Source organism: Somniosus microcephalus, chromosome 8 (genome assembly GCF_052327205.1).
Source record: "Somniosus microcephalus isolate GS21.2 chromosome 8, FLI_Smic_1.0, whole genome shotgun sequence".
In the NCBI taxonomy this organism is placed as follows: Eukaryota; Metazoa; Chordata; class Chondrichthyes; order Squaliformes; family Somniosidae; genus Somniosus; species Somniosus microcephalus.
The window spans coordinates 129973915-130000190 of NC_140994.1; the positions used below are offsets into that span (position 1 = coordinate 129973915).

A 26276-nucleotide genomic window follows, 5' to 3' on the forward strand; every position below is an offset into this window, starting at 1 on the left:
GGGAGCCAGTCACTACTCTAAAACTGCAAGGTCTGATGGGTTTCTTGGGCCTTGCACACTGGCTTTGGCTCAAAGTAATTGAACCCGGAGCAAAATGAAAATTGACATTAAATTCATAGAGGACACAAATCTCTGTCTCAGCTGCATCAGATTCAAAGCTCTCAATGTGAAGCTGGTTACTTTGGCTCCTAGCGATTAAATCATTAAACAACAACTACATCTCAATAGAAAATGCTGGAAATACTCAGCAGGTCAGGCAGCATCTGTAGAGAGAGAAACAGAGTTAATGTTTCAGGTCGATGACCTTTTGTCAGAACTGGAAGTGTTAGTTTGCCACTTTAATTCTCCATCCCAATTCTACTCTGACCTCTCTGGATCTAACCATGCACAATACCTGCTCTGGGATTCCTTGACAAGGTGCTCAAAATGAAAAATTCCTTCCCAGCACTAACTCCTCTGAGCAAAACAAGATGCACATAGGAACACAGGAACAGGAGCAGGCCATTCAGCTCCTTGAGCCTGTTCCGCCATTCAATGAGATCATTGCTGATCTGTAGCTCAACTCCATTTATCCGTCATGGTTCCATAACCTTTAATACCTTTACCTAACAAAATATCTACCAATCTCAGTTTTGCAATTTTCAAATGATCCCCAGTCTCAACAGCTTTTTGGGGAAGAGAGTTCCAGATTTCCACCACCCTTTGTGTGAAGAAGTGCTTCCTGACATCACTCCTGAATGGCCTAGCTTTAATTTTTAAAGTTATGCCGCCTTGTTCTGAAATCTCCCACCAGAGGAAATAGTTTCTCTCTATCTACCCTATTGAATCCTTTAATCATCTTAAATACCTCAATTAGATCACCCCTTAATCTTCTATATTCTAGGGAATACAAGCCTAGCCTATGAAACGTCTTTATAATTTAACCCTTTTAGCCCCAGGTATCATTCTGTTGAATTTGCGCTGCACCCCCTCCAAGGCCAATTATCCTACCTGCAGTGCCCAAAGCTGAATGCCGTACTCTAAATGGGGTCTAACCAGAGCTCTGTACATAATTTCCATCCCTTGGAGGATGACCTCGAACAGCTCAGGGCCTAGAAGGCCCGGCTGCAGACTGCACCATCTCGGCATGGAAAGCAGCAGCCTGGGCTGGCTGATTGGCAGGCAATAGCAAGGGCACTGGCGGAGTGATGGAAGGATGAATGCTGTCATCCTGAGAAATAACAGCAGGTATAAAAGCTACCATTTCACAATTGTTCACTTTCCAATGTCAGAAGCTTGAGCCTTCAGGACTTGGAAGACACTTTTGAGCTATATGCAGTTTGGAAGTGTTTGGAGGAAACTCTCTATCCACTGTCACCTCATTGGAACAACCTCTCTCACCATTGACAGATCGCTTCTGTCATCTCAACTTCAGCTGCCATCTATTCCAGCAGCATCGGTCCCCTTGAAAAAATCTCACCTTGGTCCTCAGAATCCCACCACGATCAACCCCAACACCAGCATCACCAGGCACACCAGCAGCACCAACAACAACACTAACCTTCTCTGCAATCACATGATGCTGCACAGGACACAAGGCATCAGCTCCCGACCACATTGCTGCCCGTGAGGCCAGGGATGGCCTCACCATGGCCAGATTTACTTCACTTGACGCTGTACACACTGGCTGCCGCATGATGCACCAGGTTGGCACCACCCCACACCAGCACCATAAATGCCCAAGCCATTCCTTTCACACTCATGACCATTGCGGGGGGTACCGTTATGTCTCACCATTCACTGCAACTCACTAAGCCACTTCCAAGGTGCACATAATTCTGTCCAAAAACACAAAAGTATTGAAAATAAAGATTTAAATGTTTGACAACACATTACCAGAAACTTCACATGAACATTGGCTAAACCATCCAAGTGCCTACCCTTGTGTGTTGTTAGTTGGTATGCTTGCAGTAGGATGAGGGTGAGTGTGAGGGGTGGCTAGTGAGATGGGGAAGTGTTAATGTAGGTAGAGAGGGATGGGTGGAGGTCCAAGGTAAGTTGGTGTGAGTAAGGATGTGCAGGAGTAGGGTAGGGAAGACAGAGTGATGGGGATGTGATGAGTGGCACAGCAGGATGAAGTTGAGTGTGGCTTGGCAGTAACATTTCGAAATCTACTGAGATCTTTGAAAGGTTTGCGCAACTGCAGTCTGGTCCTCCCTGCTTGTGTCCTCCTGTGCAATGTGCAACCAGGCTGCGTTGGTCTCCTGGGGAGGTGTCTTCCGCCCATTGGAAGGGAAGAGAACCTCCCTGTGTGCTGTGACTCCCTCCATAAGCATATGGAGGGAGTCATGGGAGAGTCTGGGTGCAGCCATGTATCTTGTGCAGTGCTTGTCGATGTTTGCAGCATCTCAATGCTGTAGAACACTGAGAGCACAACTGTCAAAATGAATGTGGCCATGGCCCCTTTAAGGAAACCGGCTGATGACGCATCAACAAATTACATCATCAGACCCGCTTACTTTTAATTGGCTGGGAAACTCGCTGGGCAGGCTTAATAAGCCCATTCAATGGAAAATCACTTGGAGGGAGTGGGCTGGGACCGCGCTACCGACCATGGCTGCCCTGGACCCACCTCAGTCGGCGAAATCGCGACCGTAATATTTGAGTTCAGAAGTGGGAATGTTCGCTGATGATTTCACAGTGTTCAGTTCCATTCGCAACTCCTCCGATAATGAAGCAGTCCATGCTCGCATGCAGCAAGACCTGGATGACATTCAGGCTTGGGTTAATAAGTGGCAAGTAACATTCGCGCCACACAAGTGCCAGGCAATGACTATCTCCAACAACAGAGCATCCACCCATCACCCCTTGACATTAAACAGCATTACCATCGTCATAGCCCCCAAATCAACATCCTGGGGATCACCATTGACCAGAAACTTAACTGGACCAGCCACATAAATACAGTTGCTACAAGAGCAGGTCAGAGGCTGGGTATTCTGCAGCGAGTGTCTCACCTCCTGACTCCCCAGAGCCTTTCCACCATCTACAAGGCACAAGTCAAGAGTGTGATGGAATACTCTCCACTTGCCTGGATGAGTGCAGCTCCAACAACACTCAAGAAGCTCGACACCATCCTGGACAAAGCAGTCGGCTTGATTGGCACCCCATCCACCACCTTAAACATTCACTTCCTCCACCACCTGTGCACCGTGGCTGCAGTGTGTACCATCTACAAGATGCACTGCAGCAACTCGCCAAGGCTTCTTTGGCAGCACCTCCCAAACCCGCGAACTCTACCACCTAGAAGGACAAGGGCAGCAGACGCATGGGAACACCATCACCTCCAAGTTCCCCTTCAAGTCATACATCATCCTGACTTGGAACTATATTGCCGATCCTTCATCGTCGCTGGGTCAAAATCCTGGAACTCTCTCCCCAACAGCACTGTGGGAATACCTTCACCATACGGACTGCAGCGGTTCAAGAAGGTGGCTCATGACCCCCTTCTCAAGCCAATTAGGGATGGGCAATAAATGCTGGCCTTGCCAGCGACGCCCACATCCCAGGAACAAATAAAAAATAATACAAAGTGCATTACTTTTGAAGCATAGTGACTAGTGTTACGTAGGCAAAAAATCAAACTCCAAACATAATTTTTGGAGCTGAATTCTGCTCCGCCACTGTAATTTCACCAGATGTGTGGCGGAAACCTTGTTTACACAAGTAATTGGGCGTCCGCTGCATTTTCAGCGGCAGAGTGGGAGCAGATTCGTGGAAATTCACGGCCAATGCGAGGGCTTTATACAAGAGCTTTTCATTACAACTCTTAACCCGTAATCCTTAACAGGAAGAGATATCCTCACAACACAGGCTTGAGCCAGCGAGGACTGAGAACATTAAGTAAAAGGGAGTCATTTGGAAAATATAACAACATAAGTGCAACACTGCACCTTAATTATCGTGGTAAATTTATTGGCCCGGATATTCCGATCCCTACAGGTGGGTATGCGCTGTGCACCCACCCGTAGGGTCATCGGAAATGCCGGTTTCAGGCATGCACAGCGCATGCACTGAAAACCGGCATCTCTGATCTGTCAAGAAAGCTCTTGACAGATCCTCTGCCTGCCCTGGAGAAGGGCCTCTGCGGGCGGATAGTTACGCTTTTTGGAGACCCTCCGCCCGCAGAAAACCCTTACAATTCTTACGCCTGGTAAAAGCAGGAGTAAGGCCTGCTTTTACCAGGATAAGAGTTGAAAAAAGTTTTTAAAAAAATGTTTTCACTGATTTATCATTTAAAAATACTTTAAAAAAAGGTAAGTTTATTTTTAGCCCCATAAAATACTTCAATTATTTTTTTCAAAAAATTTCATTTTTGTTTAAAATAATTAATTTATTGTAATTTCATGTCATTTTAAAAATGTGATTTAAAAAAATTTTATTTAAAGTTTTATTATGTTTTTTCATTGATCTCCATTCATATATTTGACAGGTCTTCCTGTCAAATGTATGAAGGGAGATTCCCTTCTGTGATTGGTTCCCTATGGCCCATGTGATCCCAGGGACGCTGTGAACTACATGCGCCTCTGGGATACGTGGGCCCTGCGCACTTGGAGTTTGGTGAGGCCCAGGAGCGGAAGTGTGTGCATCCCGGGAGCCCTCAGGTAAGGGCGCAGATTTTTCAAGATGCAGGCCTCCGCCCGCGGGAGGCCTGCGATCGGAAAATATGGGCCATTATGTATAATCACTGACTGATTGACTCACATACCTGTCTGTTACTAGGTGGCCATTCCCATGGAAGAAATGCAAAGAATACACCTGAGATTTATGTTTAGACACAGATCATCGCAAGAGTGTAAGTACAACAACTTGCATTTATATAGCACCTTTATTTATATAGTATTTTTCATCCAAGGCGCTTCAAAGAGGTATAATCGGGCAATCTTTCCCGTCTCACACTCTTTCCCCTCAGCCCCTCTTTTCCCTCACCCCTCATGCACTCTTTGCCCTTTCTCCATACCCACTTTTACCCCTCACTTCTTACACAATCTTCCACAGGCCCCCAGATTTAATTGGCTTTATTTTCTTTGTGACTTACAGCAAAAGACAAGAGTGAAAAGAATTTTGCAATGGCCTTCGTAAGACTGATGAAAGATGATGGTACAACGCTACAAGATGGCGCTCATGAACTGCTAGTGTACAAGGTGCGTGGTCTTGTTTTCACAATGGCTGGTAACGGATTGATCTCCTGACAGTAGCTTATTGTCTATTAGTTGCATATAACAGATTTTGGATTACTTCCGACATCACTTAACTATATAATTGTTAAGTTGTATTGCTTTGGTAAATATTTGTGCTCAACAAAGTGAGGGATGGAGGTAATGGAACACTATTCTTTCCGAGCACCCAGTGCCAGCACTCCCAGGTTAGGCATAGCACAAGTCGATGCAGAGTAAAGCTCCCTCTACTCTTTCTCAGAAGTATACGGTAGTGGGGAAAATGCTAGAGTCCATTATAAAAGATGTAATAGCAGAGCACTTGGAAAACAGTGACCGGATCGGACAAGGTCAACATGGATTTACAAAAGGTAAATCGTGCTTGACTAATCTACTGGAATTTTATGAGGATGTAACTGGTAAAATAGATAAGGGAGAACCAGTGGATGTGGTGTATTTGGACTTTCAAAAGACTTTCGATAAGGTCCCGCATAAGAGATTAGCATGTAAAGTTAAGGCACATGGGATTGGGGGCAAGGTATTGACTTGGATAGAGAACTGGTTGGCAGACAGAAAGCAAAGAATTGGAATAAACGGCTCTTTTTCCAAGTGGCAGGAAGTGACTAGTGGGGTACCGCAGGGATCGGTCCTTGGACCCCAGCTATTCACAATATATATTAATGATCTGGACGAGGGAACTAGATGTAATATCTCCAAGTTTGCAGATGACACAAAGCTGGGTGGGAGGGTGTGCTGTGAGGAGGATGCCAAAAAACTCCAGTATGATTTGGACAGGTTGGGTGATTGGGCAGAAGCATGGCAGATGCAATATAATGTGGATAAATGCGAGGTTATCCACTTTGGTGTCAAAAACAAGAAGGCAGATTATTATCTGAATGGCAATAGATTGGGAGAAGGGGAAGTGCAACGAGATCTGGGCGTCCTTGTGCACCAGTCGCTGAAGGTAAGCATGCAGGTGCAGCAGGCGGTTAAGAAGGCAAATGGTATGTTGGCCTTCGTAGCGAGAGGTTTTGAGTACAGGAACAAGGATGTCTTGCTGCAGTTTTACAAGGCCTTGGTGAGACCACATCTTGAGTATTCTGTGCAGTTTTGGTCGCCTTATCTGAGGAAGGATGTTCTTGCCATGGAAGGAGTGCAGCGAAGACTCACCAGGCTGATATCTGGGATGGCAGGAATGACGTATGAGGAGAGATTGGGTCGATTGGGCTTGTACTCGCTGGAGTTTAGAAGAATGAGAGGGGATCTCATTGAAACTTATAAAATTCTAACAGGACTAGACAGACTAGATGCAGGAAGGATGTTCCCGATGGTCGGGGAGTCCAGAACCAGGGGTCACAGTCTAAGGATAAGGGGTAAGCCATTTAGGACAGAGATGAGGAGGAATTTCTTCACCCAGAGAGTGGTGAACCTGTGGAATTCTCTACCACAGAAGGCAGTCTTATGTTCATTAATAAATAGACATTCTTATTATGAACACAGCTAGCTTTTGCTAGTTACTTTATTGAGCCCATGTGGACTAGGTACAGTATCTGTAGAGGCTTCCATCTTGACTGCTGCGTTGTGGGTAGCCTAGTGCCTCATGGGTAATGTAGTCTTAATATATATACAGCTGGGTAGTGTAGTCTTATACGTATAGCTATATACAGCTCTACACAGCTCTACGGCTCCACCTAGTGTCCACTATAGAATGACATGTTATTGATCATTACATCCCCCTTTCTTTGAGGTTTAACAAAATCAATATCAATCAACTTTCAAGAAAACAATATCAGTCTTTACAGTAGAGGACACTAAGAATATCCCAACACTGGACAAACAGGGGGCTCTAGGGGGGGAGGAACTAAATACAATTAAAATCACTAAGGAAGTGGTACTTGGTAAAATAATGGGACTCAAGGCGGATAAATCCCCTGGACCTGATGGCTTGCATCCCAGGGTCTTGAGGGAAGTAGCGGTAGGGATTGTGGATGCATTGGTAATAATTTTCCAAAACTCACTGAACTCAGCAAAGGTCCCGGCAGATTGGAAAACTGCTAATGTAACACCCTTATTTAAAAAGGGTAGTAGGCAGAAGGCTGGAAACTATAGACCTGTTAGCCTAACATCTGTGGTTGGTAAAATGTTAGAGTCCATTATTAAGGAGACAGTAACGGGACATTTGGATAAACATAATTTAATAGGGCAAACTCAGCATGGTTTCATGAAGGGGAAGTCATGTTTAACAAATTTGCTTGAGTTTTTTGAGGAAGTAACATACAGGGTGGATAAAGGGGAACCAGTGGACGTAGTGTATTTAGACTTCCAAAAGGCATTTGACAAGGTGCCACACAAAAGATTATTGCTCAGGATAAAAAATCACGGGATTGGGGGTAATATTCTGGCGTGGGTGGAGGATTGGCTCTCTAACAGAAAGCAGAGAGTTGGGATAAATGGTTCGTTCTCAGATTGGCAACCAGTAACTAGTGGTGTTCCGCAGGGGTCAGTGCTGGGTCCCCAACTCTTTACAATCTATATTAACGATTTGGAGGAGGGGACCGAGTGTAACATATCAAAGTTTGCAGATGATACAAAGATGGGACGGAAAGTAGTGAGTGAGGAGGACATAAAAAACCTGCAAAGGGACATAGACAGGCTAAGTAAGTGGGCAGAGATTTGGCAGATGGAATACAATACTGGAAAGTGTGAGGTTATGCACTTTGGCAGGAAAAATCATAGAGCAAGTTATTATCTTAATGGCAAGAAACTGGAAAGTACTGTAGTACAAAGGGATCTGGGGGTCCTGGTGCACGAAACTCAAAAAGTTAGTATGCAGGTGCAGCAAGTGATTAAGAAGGCCAATGGAATGTTGGCTTTTATTGCTAGGGGGTTGGAATATAAAAACAGGGAGGTATTGCTGCAGTTGTACAAGGTATTGGTGAGGCCGCACCTGGAATACTGCATACAGTTTTGGTGTCCATACTTAAGAAAAGACATACTTGCTCTCGAGTCAGTACAAAGAAGGTTCACTCGGTTAATCCCGGGGATGAGGGGGTGGTCATATGAGGAGAGGTTGAGTAGATTGGGACTCTACTCATTGGAGTTCAGAAGAATGAGAGGCGATCTTATTGAAACATATAAGATTGTGAAGGGGCTTGATCGGGTGGATGCGGTGAGGATGTTCCCAATGATGGGTGAAACTAGAACTAGGGGGCATAATCTTAAAATAAGGGGCTGCTCATTCAAAACTGAGATGAGGAGAAACTTCTTCACTCAGAGGGTGGTAGGTTTGTGGAATTTGCTGCCCCAGAAAGCTGTGGAAGCTACATCATTAAATAAATTTAAAACAGAAATAGATAGTTTCCTAGAAGTAAAGGGAATTAAGGGTTACGGGGAGCGGGCAGGAAATTGGACATGAGTCTGGGTTCGGAATGGTCATGGCCCTGTGGGTAGTGGAGCGGGCCCAGGGGCCGTGTAGCCTTGTTCTGCTCCTACTGTGTTCTAATTCTGTTAGATTTCAGGAGATGGTTTTATTCCTGTTCCTGGCTGGGGTGGAGATCGCCTTTACAGAAGGTAAATACTGTAGAAAATATAGGGACAGAGTGATCTCCTGGAAGAATTTCGATCGCCTAGATGGGTCGGAGAGGAATTTCCCAGGTTTTTTTCTCCCAAATTGGCCATTGGGACTTTATCTGGTTTTTCGCCTCTCCCGGGAGATCACATGGGTTCGGGTGGATGCAGAGTGATAGAAGATTTGAGGTTAGGATCATATCAGCCATGATCTTATTGAATGGTGGAGCAGGCTCGAGGGGCCGATTGGTCTACTCCTGCTCCTATTTCTTATGTTCTTATGTTCTTATAATATCAGTAACACTTTGTTAGTGCTCTATAAACATAAAGGCCTAGAAATTCGGTTTTGGCGCAGCGAGGGCTTTAGCGCCGGAAGTTAGTGCTGGCGCTAAGTCCCCCTGCGCGCGCCAAAAATTCAGTAGCGCCGCGCCCAAACGCCTGCCGGCGCTACTGAGGGGTCTCAGCGCCTCAAAACTGGCGCCACGCGCCGCATTGCGGCGCTATTCCGGCACTGCGGCGCCCGCTGCGGTGCGGCAGGCTCGGGAAGTGCAGGCCTCCTCCTTCCGTTAAGGAGGAGCTGCCTGCACCCGGCCGCGGCCCGCGATAATCTTTTTTAAAATGAGCCCGGCACCTCGGACAAGTGCCGGGCTTGCTTCTGTTCCGGGGGCGGGGGGGGGGAAGTCCGGGGAGGGAGCTGCGGCCAGGCGGCCGGCGGGAAAGCGGCCGCCGCCGCGGGGCCTTTAATGCGCCGGCGCAAAGTTCTGTAAGGCACCTCTGCCAGAACGTTGCTTGCGGCTGCCACGGGCGAGACGGCTGCAACTCAATTTCCGAGTTCGGGCGGGTTACCATGGCAACCGGGACGCTGCGCACACCGATGACGTCATCGGTGCCGGCGCAGCGCTACCGGCCTAACGCCGATTTAGGGCCCCTGTCAATTTCTAAACTGGCCATAACTTCGGCGCTAGGCCCTCTAGCGCCTCAAAAGCGGCGCTAAGGCCAGTGAATTTCTAGGCCAAACATTTTCAAAACAGTCAACACATTTTCAAAGCTTTACACTGTACTCAAATATTAAGTCTATCAGGCTCTTTTACTTCACGTGTGGATCTTCTCAACACGGGTAAGTCTGATGTGTCTTCATGAGATTGTTCTGGCAGTGAATGACAAAATGCAGTTGCGGCATTGTCATCAATCTGCTCTTGTATAGATCGAGGTCTCCTTGCGATCTTTGCTTGGAGAGGGTTTCAGTGTTTCCTTCACTCTTCATGCCATAACTCTCAATGTAGTCAATGCACTCTCGAAAAACTGCTAGCAGCTGGATCCCATCATACAGCATAGTCCTGTCAGCAGCCTCGGCTAATGGAACACCAAAGATTGGCCTGAGGGAAGAAGGAATATCCACCGGAACTGCTTCCTGCTCTGGTGCAGGCTTCTTCTTTTTCTTTTTCTCTTTCCACTGCTTAACAACATCTGCTGCGGTTATATCTTTGGACTTTTTCTCCTTGTGTTTTTCCTCTTTGTGTTTTTCTTCCTTTGGCTTCTCTTTGACCTTAAAGTCTTTTTCTTTCTTCTTGGAGAAACTAGGCTTTTTGAAGACATGGATACCCTTTGGCCTTTTCATCCTTGACGGGCTCTCTGCTTCATCACCTGAGTCATCTGGCCTGCTTATGGCACAGTTTATACGGTAGACTCTCTTGACCAGTTCTATGTCTTCACAAGCTTTGTCACCTAGTATCAAATCAAGTCTTTCAGCCACAACAGAAAACATGAGATGATGCACTTTGTCTTTGACTGTCACTTTAAGTCTGCATACACCTAAGCTATCTATTTTCTGTCCATTTTCGCTCTTCAGTAGTACTGACTTTTTCTGTATTTTGGGCTTTTCTTTCATATTTTTTATGTCACTCATACTGATTAAGTTTGCTTTTGCCCCAGTGTCCAGTTTCAATGTAACTAATGCTCCATTTATCTGCAGTGGGATCATCCATTTGTCCACTTTTACTGCATTGACTTTATGTTCAGCATTGTCCATTTCTGAGGGCTGCACATTTTCTGTATCTTTTTTGATATTGTCACATGACACCATTCCTACAAAAAATGTCTCACTTAAATCAGTGTCCTCAATTACATTAACTCGTTGCCCTTTCTTAGTTACTTTTGAAAAGCATTGTTTGGCAAAGTGATTCTTTCCATTACACTTTGTGCACATTTTTCCGAACGCTGGGCATTGTCTTAACTGGTGTTTGTAACCACAGCGTTTACAATTTAAAATGTCATCCTCCGATTGCTTTTCATTTCTGTTCTGCCCATGTTTCTTCCCCTTATAGGACATAGCACCGACAGCAGCATTATCACTCATTACAATCGCATCATTATTGATTTCACTGAAAGTCTTCGCGTGCTTTCGAGCTAGCTCACTGGCTTGGCATATTTTCACCGCATTTTCCAAATTTAGTTCGTTTTCTCTCAACAGACGTTCCCTGACTTTTTTATCATGAATACCAAACACAATCTGGTCATGAATCATGGATGCTTTGAGCTCAGAGAAATTACATGTCTGTGCTTTCAGTTTCAGATTAGTTATAAAGCTATTAAAAGTCTCATTTTGCTGCTGTGTCCGAGAACAGAAGATGTATCTTTCATAGGTCTCATCCTTTTTGGGAGAGCAATGTGCATCAAATTTTTTTAGCACATCTTCTAATTTTTCTCTGTTCTCCTCTGGATTAAATACAAATGTATTAAATACCTCTATCGCCTGTGGGCCTGCAACCGTAAGCAGCAACGCTATCTTCCTTGCGCCTGGCTTTGTACCGAATCCGATGGCTGCAATGTAGAGTTCGAATTGTTGTTTAAAAGTCTGCCAATTGTAGTCGAAAGTTCCTGTGATTTTCAAACGCTCTGGTGGCTTCAAATTCTCCATTTCGCTTTTCACAATTTTCAGCAGATCTTCACCACCCTGGTACCATCTTATGTTCATTAATAAATAAACATTCTTATTATGAACACAGCTAGCTTTTGCTAGTTACTTTATTGAGCCCATGTGGACTAGGTACAGTATCTGTAGAGGCTTCCATCTTGACTGCTGCATTGTGGGTAGCCTAGTGCCTCATGGGTAATGTAGTCTTAATATATATATACAGCTGGGTAGTGTAGTCTTATACATATAGCTATATACAGCTCTACACAGCTCTACGGCTCCACCTAGTGTCCACTATAGAATGACATGTTATTGATCATTACAGGCAGTAGAGGCCAATTCATTAAATATATTCAAGAAGGAGTTGGATATATTTCTTAAGGCTAAAGGGATCAAGGGATCTGGGGAGAAAGCAGGGACAGGGTACTGAATTTGAATGATCAGCCATGATCGCATTGAATGGCGGAGCAGGCTCGAGGGGCCGAATGTCCTACTACTGCTCCTATCTTCTATGTTTCTATGTTTCTATACCTCAGCCCCAACCTTGGAAGAACATCCTGTGTTGCAACATTTTTCCATTCTCCACACCAGTCCGCTGTGGTCTTTCTAAACAAGACCACCAATTTTAGTACCAAATTAGGAGCAGATTTGCGTTGTGGGCATATGCCCACGAGGAACAGGATTGAGACACTACTTTTTAATTAGTTCTCAGGAGGTGGTTGATGCTGGAAAGGCTCCATTTATTGCCCATCCCTAGTTGTCCTGAGAAGAGGTGGTGGGCCTTCTACTTGAACCGCTGCAGGACTGCCACGATGGTGTTAAGTAGGGGATCCAAGATATTGACCCAGCAATGATGAAGGAATGGTGATACATGTCCAGGTAAAACCCATCACAGCATCCAAAAGCATCTTAAATCACAGTTTTTACCTTCAGTCTCAACCCTGATGTGTTAGTCATGCCTTTGTACAAAGGAATTTTCCCTAACATCAGACCTATATTCTTTGGGTCTATGTTCCTTTCACCTACTGTCATGGCTTACCTTGCAGTAGTGCTCAGGATTTATGTTATTTTTAAAATTTTGCTCTCGGGATATGGGCATCAGTAGTAATATTATTGCCCATCTCTCAGTGCCTAAACATCCCATCACACTTCCATTTGCTGAGCAGAAGATTGGGGTTATATGGGCATTAGTAGGTAATATGACAATGGTGTATATAGAAAAAATGAGAAGTTGATGGGATTCTTTTTTCATTGGTTCTTGTGGGGAGGGCAGTACTGGCATGGCAGCATTTATTGCCCATGCCTAGATGTCCCCACAACCCTCCGAGATATCTGCGCGCCTCTAATTCTGGCTTATTGAGCATTCCTGATTTCAATCGCTCCTCCATTAGTGGCCGTGCCTTCAGCTGCCTGGGCCCTAAGCTCTGGAATTCCCTCCCTAAACCTCTCTGCATCTCTTTCTTCCTTCAAGACGCTCTTTAAAACTTGCCTCTTTGACCAAGCTTTTGGTCATCTGCCACAATATCTCCTTATGTGGCTTGGTGTCAAATTTTGTTTGATAACGTCTCTGTGAAGCGCCATGGGATGTTTTACTACATTAAAGGTGCTATATAAATATAAGTTGTTGTTGTTGAGGACATTAAGAGTCAACCACAGAGTGTGGAGCTGGACTCACAGGCAGGCTGGGCAGCGTAGGGGTGGCAGGTTGCCCTTATTGAATCAATTCAGTTTTCATGACAATCCAATAGCTTACATAATTATGTTATGTTTTTTTAAATAACAAAAAATAACAATTTCTCAATGCCTTGGTGGGATTTGAGCTCAAGACCTCTGAGTTGCGAATCCAATACCATAATCACTGAGCTACATTTAATGTTTATAATAAGGTTCCTCCTTCAGTCACCTTACTTCTAACACAACCCATTACCCACAGACAATTCCACTGATATTTGCCCTCTTTTGTCACATGTTCACTTTCACTTCATTCAGAATCTGGGGAAATTCCTCTAAACCCTGTAACTAACTAAAAAGATGTTTTTACACTACAGTCTCAAAAAGTGACTGTGATGTTAGCATGCAAAAATGTAATAAATATATTTCTTAAGGCTAAAGGAATCAAGGGATATGGGGAGAAAGCAGGGACAGGGTACTGAATTTGGATGATCAGCCATGATTTCATTAAATGGTGGAGCATGCTCGAGGGGCCGAATGGCCTACTCCTGCTCCTATCTTCTATGTTTCTATGTAATCTGTTCAATAGGACATTCCCTGTTTGCTATTTTAGTGGAGGTATTAACCTATTTAAAATAAATGGGTTAGAATGAGAGAGTGGGGGCGGGGGAGGTGTGTCTTACGACCGTGTGAAGAGCTTGTATGCCAAACCCTCCAACAGCTATATGAGTTTAGTTTACAAAAGGAGAACTGGTCTCCCTCCACTAGCTGAACTCTGGAGTGTTATCAGCTCAAAAATGTTGGTCTATGAATCTGCCATCAGAATATATATATTTTTTATTTTAAAAGTCTCTAAGACCAATTTACTACTCATAGATATGAGACTCGACAGTTTCAATTGTTCCCTTTCTGGGCCGGAGAGGTTGAGTGGCATTGCAGGAACATAAATCTCGTCATTAAAAGGGTCTTTACGCTGTTAAGTACCAGACCTAACTTTATGCGGTGAGTTTAATTGGCAATTAGTGCACAAAGGCAGCAATTTCTTGAAACTCACGGGAAAGTTGACGATGAGCTGCCATTTTCACGAGGCTAATGGCGGAGAGGCGCAAATAGTCCAGCAATTCGCAATTCACAGGGTATCTCTTCCTCGCCACAAATTGTTGGATGATTTACACACAAATAACGGCATGCGCATTAAACTCACTGTTATTTTGCCAGCAAATTCTGGTCCAGTGCCTTGTGAAAGAACATGACAGAAAGTTTTTTCCTTTCAATAAAGTGATTGTAAAAATTTTGGAAATCCAATTGCTGGACTCAAAATGTTTTGCATTATTTTGTGTCAAGATAGGCAAAAATAAATCTCATCATACCGTGTCCTGCCTCACTAACATGGCTGTGTCAAGGTTTCACTCAACACAGGTCTCACTAACAAGCGCTTTTTCCATCTCCACTGCTCTCTGCTACACTGCCAGGCAAAAGTACTTTGTGCTTCTTCTTCTGACAACTGCAACTGGAAGGTTGGATGCTCTCCTTCATCATTCACTATTACATTGACCTTAAACAGCCATCAGACTGTCGAACATTTTGTTATCACTTGCGCTTATAGAGCGGGAGTTTCAAGGGCTGCTCACAACTCTTGCCACCGTTACGCAACCTTTGACCCCCGTCTTGCAAAATTCCAAACCTGCCCGTGGGTTTTGACACTGCCCCTGCAACTTAGAATTTAAGGAGTACTTGATCCTACTCATAAGTAGGACTACAGAGGCTCAAGTAGAGGTGGTTCTGCAATATAAATGGGGCGTCAGGTTCAGCTTGATAGACCCTGCCAGATAACTCTTGGAGCCCCTGTAACTACACAAGTCTTGGGCATAAAGTAGAGTGTCATCCAAATACAATGATGCTCTTTCAGTACATGCTCCAGGAGAGTTTCAAATATTGTTCGTGGGTTCACGAGTTTGACTGACAATACAGTTCACTAATAAAGATGGTGTTTGGCAGATAAAGAGCATGTTGAATGCTCTCTCCCTGCAGTGTTGAAAACTCTCAGGAGCCATCTAGAGAATCATTCATTGGTAATAGATTTAAGTCTTTCCGATGATACTGTCTAACTTTAACAAGACAGTAGGCAGTGGCTGGACGCTTTTTATTGGTTCAGTGACTGCATGGGCTAGAACTGCTGAATATTCCTCTCCACTTCAGCCGTTGTATAGTTTCCCTTTTCACTGGTAAAAGGGAGTTTTTAATTTGGCAAGACGTGCAGATTTTGTCTGTTGAATTTACAGTAATTCAGCCTGCATCCTCCAAGTCAAGAGGCAATGATGAGCCTGTATAAAACCTTAGTAAGAGCTCAGTTAGAGTTCTGTGTGTAGTATTGGGCTCCACACTACAGGAAGGATAGTGAGGCTTTAGAGAGGGTGCAAGACAGACTCACTAGGATGTTGCCTGGTATGAGGAAGTACAAAGACAAAAGAAGACTTGAAAAATTGGGACTTTTTTCATTAGAACAATGCAGATTACTGGGCGATGTGATAGAAGTGTTTAAAATTATGAAAGGGTGGGACAGGGGAGATAGAAGCAGACTGTTTCCAGTAGTCAGGGGTTAAGAACGAGGGGCCATTGATACAAGATTAAATGTATGAGATTTAGAAAAGAGGGCAGGAGAAACTTCTTTACACAGAGTTGAGAGGCTGTGGGATTCACTTCTAGGGTCAGTGGTTGAGGCAGAAACTGCGTCAACATTTCCGATCAGTTTGAACAGGTGGATGAAGGAAAAGGAGTTGAAGGGATATGGGAACAGGGTGAGTAAATGTGATTAGAACAGTTTGCCTGCGTGGAGGGTAATTGCCGAATGGCTTGTTTCTGTGTATTCCTATGTATTTCTACGTACACCTTATTGCATCCAAAATTTCCATATGCCTCCGTGTGATTATAAAGTGCTGTCATATCCTCAGGTGACCATTTGAGCATGCTAATTCAGTTGGAGTGGATCTGATTATATTTAGCACTCTTTATATACAATATTTATAGTTGACACAAAACTAGGTGGGATTGTGAGTTGTGAGGAGAATGCAAAAGCTTCAAGGCGATTTAGACAATTTGAGTGAGTGGGCAAATATTGTACATGGCAGATGCAGTATAACGTGGATAAATGTGAAGTTATCCACTTCGGTAGGAAAAACAGAAAGGCAGAGTATTATTTAAATGGTGAAAGATTGGGAAATATTGATGTACAGAGGGACCTGGGTGTCCTTGTACACCAGTCACTGAAAGCAAACATGCAGGTGCAGCAAGCAGTTAGGAAGGCAAATGGTATTGGTCTTCATTGCAAGAGGATTTGAGTACAGGAGCAAGGATGTCTTACTACAGTTATATAGGGCCTTGGTGAGACCACACCTGGAGTACTGTGTGCAGTTTTGGTCTCCTTACCTAAGAAAGGATATACTTACCATAGAGGGAGTGCAGCGAAGGTTCACCAGACTGATTCCTGGGATGGCAGGACTGTCGTATGAGGAGAGATTGGGTCGACTAGGCCTGTATTCACTAGAGTTTAGAAGAATGAGAGGGGATCTCATTGAAACGTATAAAATTCTGACAGGGCTAGACAGACTCGATGCAGGGAGGATGTTTCCCCTGGCTGGGGGGTCTAGAAGGAGGGGTCACAGTCTCAGGATACAGGGTAGGACATTTAGGACTGAGATGAGGAGAAATTTCTTCACCCAGAGGGTGGTGAACCTGTGGAATTCTCTACCACAGAAGGCTGTGGAGGCCAAGTCACTGAATATATTTAAAAAGGAGATAGATAGATTTCTAGACACAAAAGGCATCAAGGGGTATGGGGAGAGAGCGGGAATATGATATTGAGATAGAGGATCAGCAATGATCATATTGAATGGCGGAGCAGGCTCAAAGGGCCGAATGGCCTGCTCCTGCTCCTATTTTTCTATGTGTTGAACTGATTTTTGACAGTGATTGAGGAAAACACCTCGGGGTTTGAGGGCCTATTTTAATTGGTGGCTAGTCTGTATTTTTTTGAATGCTTTGATTATTCCTTTAACTTTAAAAAGAAATCAATTCTTTCTCCCCTTGTAAAAGTGGCAACTTAAGTTGGGGTACGGTTCCACAGGCCCGAGAAGCCCTCTGACTGATTTGTCCCCTTCCTAGCCCAGGAGCATTGAGATCAGCTGAAGTGGCCCCTAACAGTACCCCTCGGTAAGGTCAGCTGATTCAGCGCGGAGCAAGGATTGAACCTGGCAACTTCTATAATCGTCTGTACTGGCTCAATTCAACACCAAGTGGTGTATTCACTTACACAGCCCACCTGTTTTTAAAAGAAATGTATCTTATCTATTTCTCTTTTTGTTGCCGGCTTGCAGGGCGACAGCAAGAAGATGGAAGATGCCAATATATACTCGAGGCTGCAATCCACCCGCCAGCCCTCCGATTACAAAGGCTCTACACTCATCCGCAGCAACACTACTGTAGGCGGAGGCCTTTCGAATAGTTACAGAGACACCTTCATCATCGCAACACTTGTGTGCTCCACAAAACTCACGCAGAACGGTACGCACATGCCAGAGATTGTTCTCAATTTAAATCGTACAGTGGCTGCTGTTGGGGAGAGAACTGTTGTGATGTACTCGAAGAGATCCATGCAAAAATAGTGGTAGCAAGGGCTGCTGGTTTACTACAGTTACTACATTGCTCAGATATCCATAGAGCTACATAAGCAATCCAAGAAAGAAAGGACATGCATTTTTATAGCGCCTTTCATGGCCTCAGGATGTCCCAAAGCGTTCTGCAGTTAATTAAGTACTTTTTGAAGTGTGGCCACTGTTGTAATTCTATGAATTCAAACTCAGCCTTATTTGCTTATATTTCTTGGTCGCTGGTTTATCCAGATTTACTTTTGTGTTTGCCAGGAGGTTTGGGAAAGGGCTAGTCTTTGGTGGGTAAATCCTAAATCAGGCCACCGAGATCTGTTAAGACCAGCAATTTGAGATAGCTTGGAACTAATGGGAACATTCATTTAATCTTACATGACCCCCACCATCACCCAAGACCTCATGGTACAATCCTATGTAGCCCACAGAGATAAAAAACTTGGACAACCCCTTTTTTTATTTTGAATTAAGGCATGTAAGACAGGAAGATAATTGACCAGCACTGAGCCCTGCCACATACTGTGGGGCAGCACAGCAGAGAGTGACAACTGGCTGGTGGCATAAGCAGTTGGTTTTCCATAACACAGAAGCTCCTTGACAAGCATTCTATTCACACAGAACATAAAGCGCGTCAATGATATTTATTTAAACAGATATTCAGGGGCACTAAGGGGGAAAAATTCGGTTGCTTTGCGCCTCCCGTTAGCACCTTAAGAGGGCGCTAATGGGGCGCAAAGCATCTAGCGCCCGGGCGCAGCGTCGCCCATGCTTCCCGCAAAATTCAGCGGGAGATTAGTGGCGGTGGTAACCGTTAGCGCCCCGCGGTGCTGCGCCACCGGCAATGACAACATCGCCGTGCGCAGCGCCCCGGCCACGATCTTTGGGAGCGCCCCTTGACTTACCGCTGGATGCTATGCCCGACGGGGTCAGGGGGGCCTACCTGCGGCTGGGGAGACGCTATTTAAAGGCGAGGTGCGGGTTGGCCATTTTTGTTGTTGGCCACCTGCCTGTGCTCCTGTCCCCAGCCCCCTGAACCGCCCCCCCTTGTGTGCTCCACAAAACTCACGCAGAACGGTACGCACATGCCAGAGATTGTTCTCAATTTAAATCGTACAGTGGCTGCTGTTGGGGAGTCAGGCACTTCTCTTGAGTGCTGGGCTCTTTTGCCAGCACTCCCGATCCCCGGGGCCGTAGCGCCACGATATTCCATAGCAGCACCCCAAGAGGGATACGGGGCGCTTCCCTCTCAGTGCGCTACCACTCAATTTCTGTCACGTCGGGCACTAATTTCCCACCCCCCCCCGGCAAAGTTAGCGCCCCAAAGGGGGTACTACTCAATTTTTAGCCCTAAGTCTCTTATTGGTACGACTGTGAAGAGAGCGATGTAGTCCTCCAAATTTTTTTCCAGTGTCAGTCCGAAGCTCTAGCTCAGTTTTGAGGCTGAGCACAAGGGGAAGAGGAACCCCACAGTTGTAGGTTTGTGTGTTGGTGTATGTGTCACAGGCATATGACATTGTAACACCTACACAATACCATTAACATTTGCATCACTATTTCAGCCAGTTCTTTATGTAATACTGAAGCATCACGCGAAAGAAATTCTGCAGCGAGAAGTAAAATGTATTTAGCAAAACTCTAGTTGGCATCACTCTCGTTTCTGGGTCTGAAGATCTCGAGTTCCAGCTCCACTCCAGGACTTGCGCACATGACCCAGGGTGCGCTTCGGTGCAGTACTGAGGGAGTGCTTCAGCTGAGATGTTAAACTATTAAACTGAGTCTACCTGTTCAGGTGGATGTAAAGGATCCCATGGCAACATCTGAAGAAGAGCAGAGAGTTCTCCTAGTGCCCTGGCCATCTACTTGGGCCTCCCTCAAATCAACTGCAGCAAAAAATGGGATGTTGTTTACACCACTATAGAATGACTGCTGCAAATATTTGCATCACAAGTCACCGCATTCAAAAATAATCCTCGATATGAAATGCTTTGAGGGGATGTAATAATGCACTATATAAATTGACTTTTTTTACGAGTTTGTGGGCTAGAAATTCGGCTTTGTAGCGCCTGATTTTCTGGTGCTACGGGTGCTGTTTTGTGACGAAATTGACATCTGCATAGCGTGCGTACACTTCTGGTGCGTGCCATGCCGGACGCCGTCTTGGTGAGGGTGGTAGGGCGGGCGTTAGGAGCGTGCGCTGGAAGTATGTTGGGTGGTTAGATGTATGTGGCTTTGCCAGGATAGTGGGCATCCCCGCGGTGTAGAGCCCCATCGACTGCACGCATGCGGCTTTGCGGGCACCGCATTGAAATGCTGAGATGTACCGCAACTGCAAAGATTACCACTGGCTGCATGTGCAGTTGGTATGCGACCATGCTCAGCACATCATGATGGTGAATGCCCGGTATCCTGGCTGCAGTCATGACTGCTGTGACACTCTGCAAACTCCTTTCCACACTGGTAAACGCAGCCATGATGGTCACAGTCTGAGCTTGCGTGGCAGCAAGCTGAGCCTGCCTGAGAGCAGTCTGATCTTGCATGACTTCAGTCTGAGCTTCCACTGCAGCACTCAGACGTTAAGTGGCTTCTGCTTGTGCTGCAGTGGAAGCCGAGACATCAGCTATCAGATGCTGCATCATGGTTGAAGTTGCCCATCACTTCCATTCTGGAAATCATGGGCTCCAAGCTCTGCGCAAAGCTCTGTGCAAGGTTGCTGCCGGACTCCTCCATGCTCCTTGACATTGCAGTTAGGCTTTCTGGCAGGCCTGCCAATGCACCAAGCATTTCATTGTGCATACCCATCAGCCTTCTTCTGTAGGCCGTCCCATCGACGTCCTCGTCTGAGTCCGCTGCAGCAGAACTCGTGTGCGACCTCGCCCTGCGGGGAGCTGGCAAGTGCGCTACCCTTTCACCCTGCCTTGGCTGCAGGCCACACGTGCCCAGTGACTCACCATGTGCAGATCCCGCTTCTAACCTATTGTCTAGGCTACGCAGAGTGTCAGTATCTGAGCTGGTGGCTGCGAGTGTGAAATCGAGTGATGGTGCTGTGTCTTCATCATCAGTGTCTTGGTATTCTTCTATTTCGTGCTCCTCCACCAATGCCTGGCCAGGTGCCAGTTTTTGGCTATCTAAAAGGAGACAGGCCCAAGGGAAAGGGTGTGGTGAGGGCAGTGGGGCTGGTGGGGGGAAGCAAGAGGTGCATACTTACACCCTGTGCAGCTTGTAAATCAGAAGAGATTGTGGGATGAAGGGGAAATGGGATGTGAGAAGGAGGATTACGTATAAGGATACCGGCATCTTGGATTCTTTCAGCCCTGCCGCTGGCCACGGGCTCAGCGATGCCCATCCCAATAATGGCCAGCTGGTTAGGTCCTGCTGGCACTGGTTATGAACCACCTTTTCCTGCAAGAGAAGTGTGTCAGTGTGTGTATTGCAATGTGTTTGGGTGATACGCCTGTCGTGGTTAAATCGCTGACAGTGTATGTGAGTCTTGCAGCAGTGGTAAGTGTGTGAGGGTGAGGTGAAGCTATGAATGTGAGGTATGAGTCATGTTTGATAGAGATTGTTGGTAGGTGAGTGATGGGGGTGTGGTGCATCGAGCAGTGTGTGAGGCTAGTGGCGCAGTTGAAGATGAATTCTCTGACCCTGACCACTCGTGGGAGGTCGTTAAGCTTATTCCTGCACTGCGTCTAGCTCCTCAGGGCTATACTGCTGGCATTCACCACAATGGCTATCTGCTCCCATTGGATTTTATGCATTTTCCTGGAGGGCCTCCTGGCCCCCTATGGAAACAGGACCTCTTTCCTTGTGCTGATCTCCTCCACTAATGCCTCCAGTGCTGCAGCAGAGATCCTTGGCACACGCTCTCTCCCGTTGTGAAATCTTTTTTTTTCCTCTTCCCACTCTCTTCCCAAGCTTCTGCAGGAGGAATGCAACTCCCCTTTAAGAGGTTCAGACTGCCTTTAAGAAGTGCAGACTAGCTTTAATTGGTGTGAACCTCGCATCAACTTGGGCCCCTGCTGAAGCGTTCAGCCACTCAGCAGCTCGTTCAGCACTGGGCTGAACGCCACAATCATGCTAATCAGTAGGCAGCACAAAGTTAGTGTGCTGCCTGCATTCCTTTGAACAGCACGTATACGTGGTACAAAAACCCCTTTTGCCCCCGCACTTACCAACTGTGTGAGAAAATAGGCAGTGCAACAAAGCTTAAGCTATACTAGAAAATACTGGAAACATCTTCTGATGAAGAGTCATCGACCGGAAATGTTAGCCAGGATTTTCCCATCAAAAAACGGGTGGGTTTAGAGCATGGGGGGCAGTTAAAGTGTTAAAAATGGGATTGCCGACCTGATCCCGCCTCCAACCCGCCCACATCCGGTTTTGACGGTACATCAATTTAAATATTGTAATAGAAACATAGAAACATAGAAGATAGGAGCAGGAGTAGGCCATTCGGCCCTTCGAGCCTGCTCCGCCATTCAATGAGATCATGGCTGATCATCCAAATTCAGTACCCTGTCCCTGCCTTCTCCCCATATCCCTTGATCCCTTTAGCCTTAAGAAATATATCCAACTCTTTCTTGAATATATTTAATGAACTGGCCTCCACCGCCCTATGTGACAGAGAATTCCACAGGTTCACCACTCTCTGGGTGAAGAAATACCTCCTCATTTCAGTCCTAAATGGCTTACCCCTTATCCTTAGACTATGACCCCTGGTTCTGGACTCCCGGCCATCAGAAACATCCTTCCTACATCTAGTCTGTCCAGGCCTGACAGAATTTTATACGTTTCGATGAGATCCCCTCTCAATCTTCTAAACTCCAGTGAGTATAAGCCCAATCGACACAATCTCTCCTCATACGTCATTCCTGCCATCCCAGGTATCAGCCTGGTGAATCTTCGCTGCACTCCTTCCATGGCAAGAACGTCCTTCCTCAGGTAAGGCGACCAAAACTGCACACAATACTCAAGGTGCGGTCTCACCAAGGCACTGTACAACTGTAGCAAGACATCCTTGTTCCTGTACTCGAACCCTCTTGCTACGAAGGCCAACATACCATTTGCCTTCTTAACCGCCTGCTGCACCTGCATGCTTATCTTCAGCGACTGGTGCACAAGAACACCCAGGTCTCTTTGCACTTCCCCTTCTCCCAATCTATTGCCATTCAAATAATAATCTGCCTTCCTGATTTTGCCACCAAAGTGGATAACCTCACATTTATCCACATTATAGTGCATTTGCCATATTCCTGCCCAATCACCCAACCTGTCCAAATCGTTCTGGAGTTTCATGACATCCTCCTCACAGCTTACCCTCCCACCCAGCTTTGTGTCGACTGCAAATTTGGAGATATTACATCCAATTCCCTCATCCAGATCATTAGTATATATTGTGAACAGCTGGGGTCCTAGGACCGATCCTTGCGGTACCCCACTAGTCACTGCCTGCCACTCAGAAAACGACCCGTTTATTCCAACTCTTTGCTTTCTGTCCGCCAACCAGTTCTCTATCCAAGTCAATACCTTGCCCCTAATCCCATGTGCCTTAATTTTGCACGCTAATCTCTTATGTGGGACCTTATCGAAAGCCTTCTGAAAGTCCAAATACACCACATCCACTGGTTCTCCCTTATCTATTTTACCAGTTACATCCTCAAAAATTCCAGTAGATTAGTCAAGCATGATTTACCTTTTGCTGGAAGCTGGAAGCCTCTATTTTCCCCTCCATTTTGTGTTTAACTACCTGGGGGTGCATTTCACACAATTTGTGAAACCCGGCAGTTAAACAGGCGGGGACAGCTGCATCCAGGAGTTAAGTGGATTTATACCTACCTCCTGGATCCCGGGTCCCTACTTAACCCACCCCCTGCGAGGAGACCACCTCAGGAGGCTTCCGATCGCATTCCCGGCCTCCAGGGTTTCCCACCTGCCTCGGTACCCCGCCCCCAACCCACCTCCCTTTAGAAAAATCTGGCCATTAACTCTGTTTCTCTCCCCTGAGTCTGCTTGACCTGCTGAGTGTTTTCCAGCGTTTTCTGTTTCTATTTCAGATTTCTCAGCATTGGCAGCATTGTGCTTTTGGCTTAAGTTAAACCACGTTGACTGGCACAGATAATCACTGGGGCTTTTTTTTTATACAGTGGGCTTACTGGGTCTTCTGAAGTGGAGAACCAAACCTGAGCTCTTACAAGAAAACCTGGAGAAACTGAAGATGGTGGACGGAGAAGAGGTAGTTAAGGTACGGTCAGGAGTAGCAATCAATCAGAGACATCTCCGTCTCAGAGCTTCTCAATAACGCGGGACAATTGGTAAACTTATTTCCTTTCCGCTCCTTGTAGGACTTTTTCCTACTATTGTTCGGACCTCGAGAATTACAAATAAGCGTAACAGTGACAGATAAGTTTGTTATAAATAAAATGATCTTTATTCACACTACTGTTTAAAAATTCAAGCTTACATAGAAGCACCCTCGGCAATGTATATGCTAACAGTTTATTAAGTATCCCCGGCAATTCATATGCCCACAGTTTAATATATATATATAATATTTATATACTCTATGTCTGACCTTCATACAGTACATACATACACCCCTCCTCAGGTGATCAGTGGTAGACTGCACAAGTCGACTGGCCACTTCAACAGCTTCCTTTGTTCTTCTAATTTTCCATGTTTCTGTCTATCCCCTTTATAGCGGTCTCCTGCACGTGTTCCCTGTATACCTTCATCTGCCTCCCTCTGATAGGTCAGTTTCACTCCCAACCTTCGCTGATTGGAGTTCCAACTGCATGACACGTTCATGTTCCTGTGATGTGTGTGGGGGCAGGACTTCCTCTTCATCCGGTGCCTCCCCTTCCTGTCCATGTGGTCTTCCAAATAAAGCACCATATGCTGACCCCTCCATTTTGAACCCTTACAGACAAAGCACCACATGCTGACTTCCTCCATTTTGAATCCGTCTGTTATCATCTCACAATTCGTTCACAATTTTGATCTCCACATGGTAGTAGCAGTTCTATTATGTGTATAGCAGCTTACATCCCATCTGATTTGTTTGTGTTCCCACATACCATGAACAGATTCAACAGTAACTTTCAAAAGGGAATTGGATATATACTTGAAAAGGAGAAATTTGCCGGGCTATGGGGAAAGAGCAGGGGGAGTGGGAATAATTGGAGAGCTCTTTCAAAGAGCCGGCAGGGACATGATAGGCCAAATGGCCTCCTTCTGTGCTGCATGATTCTATGAATAGCAAACAGTTGTCAGCTGCAGACGAACCACCTTTTAACACCAGATAGAGTCTCTGCAGTAAATATGATGGTTCACAGCCTGCGTGATATTATGTATAAATTAAGACCTCCATGCCCAAATTCCCAACGTGTGTTCCCACTGCAGGAACTCCTATGCCTGGAATACTAAATCCTCAAATTGACCACAGAACTGCAATGAGATCTGTTCAACAATGCAGTTAATGCTGTCTGGTCAGCAATGAGTTTACTCACAGGTTTCCTACAAAGTGGAAGCATATGTGGGGACCAAGGGAACCTAATCTTAAAATGAGAGCCGAGCCATTTAGGAGTGAAATCAGGTAGCACTTTTTCACACAAAGGCTCGTGGAAATCTGGAATGCTCTCCTCCAAAAGGCTTTGAATGATGGTACAATTGGACCTTTCAAAACTGAGATCGATAGGTTTTTGTTAGACAAGTGTATCAAAGTATATGTAGCAAAGGCGGGTAAATAGAGTTGAGGGACAGATCAGCCATGATCTGATTGAATGGCGGAGCAGGCCCAAGGGGCTGAATGACCTACTCCTGTTCCTAATGTTTCTATGCCCTTTAACTAGTAAAGTAGAGTAGGTAAGTAGGAACATCTCATTGAAATCTACAAGTAATGCGCTTCAGTATTCTGGGAGATGAACATTAACTGCACAGGGCATTCATTTATTGTGAGAAGAGCTTGCGAGCTCAGTTTGTTATTTCCAAGTGGCACGGTTCCCATCTTTTGAAATTTTTAGCACCACTTAACCATGTGATGGCGCATCTCTTAGAGGTCACTAGGCGTGAAGAATGCTAAATGTCAAAATAAATGAATGTCTCATCCATCACTATGCACAATTACAGTTCCTCCAGGACACCCTGGATGCACTCTTCAACATCATGATGGAGCATTCCCACACGGAGAAGTACGACATCCTCGTCTTTGATGCTTTGGTAAGGCACTTTTACTGTTAACTTTACTAACGCTACTGTTTTTGTTTCTTTATATCT

The 26276-nt window shown here is 45.5% G+C and overlaps 1 protein-coding gene across 1 annotated transcript in view; it reads left to right on the top strand.

Annotated features, from left to right (window-relative positions):
* Nucleotides 1-26276, top strand: part of LOC147113790 (dedicator of cytokinesis protein 2-like) — a 611919-nt gene that overhangs the window by 227866 nt on the left and 357777 nt on the right. Inside the window, exons 16-20 of the mRNA XM_085996164.1 lie at nt 4762-4834; nt 5080-5183; nt 17721-17907; nt 24149-24246; nt 26130-26219. Of these exons, the coding sequence (XP_085852290.1) occupies nt 4762-4834; nt 5080-5183; nt 17721-17907; nt 24149-24246; nt 26130-26219 (552 nt within the window). The remainder of the gene's footprint in view (nt 1-4761; nt 4835-5079; nt 5184-17720; nt 17908-24148; nt 24247-26129; nt 26220-26276) is intronic.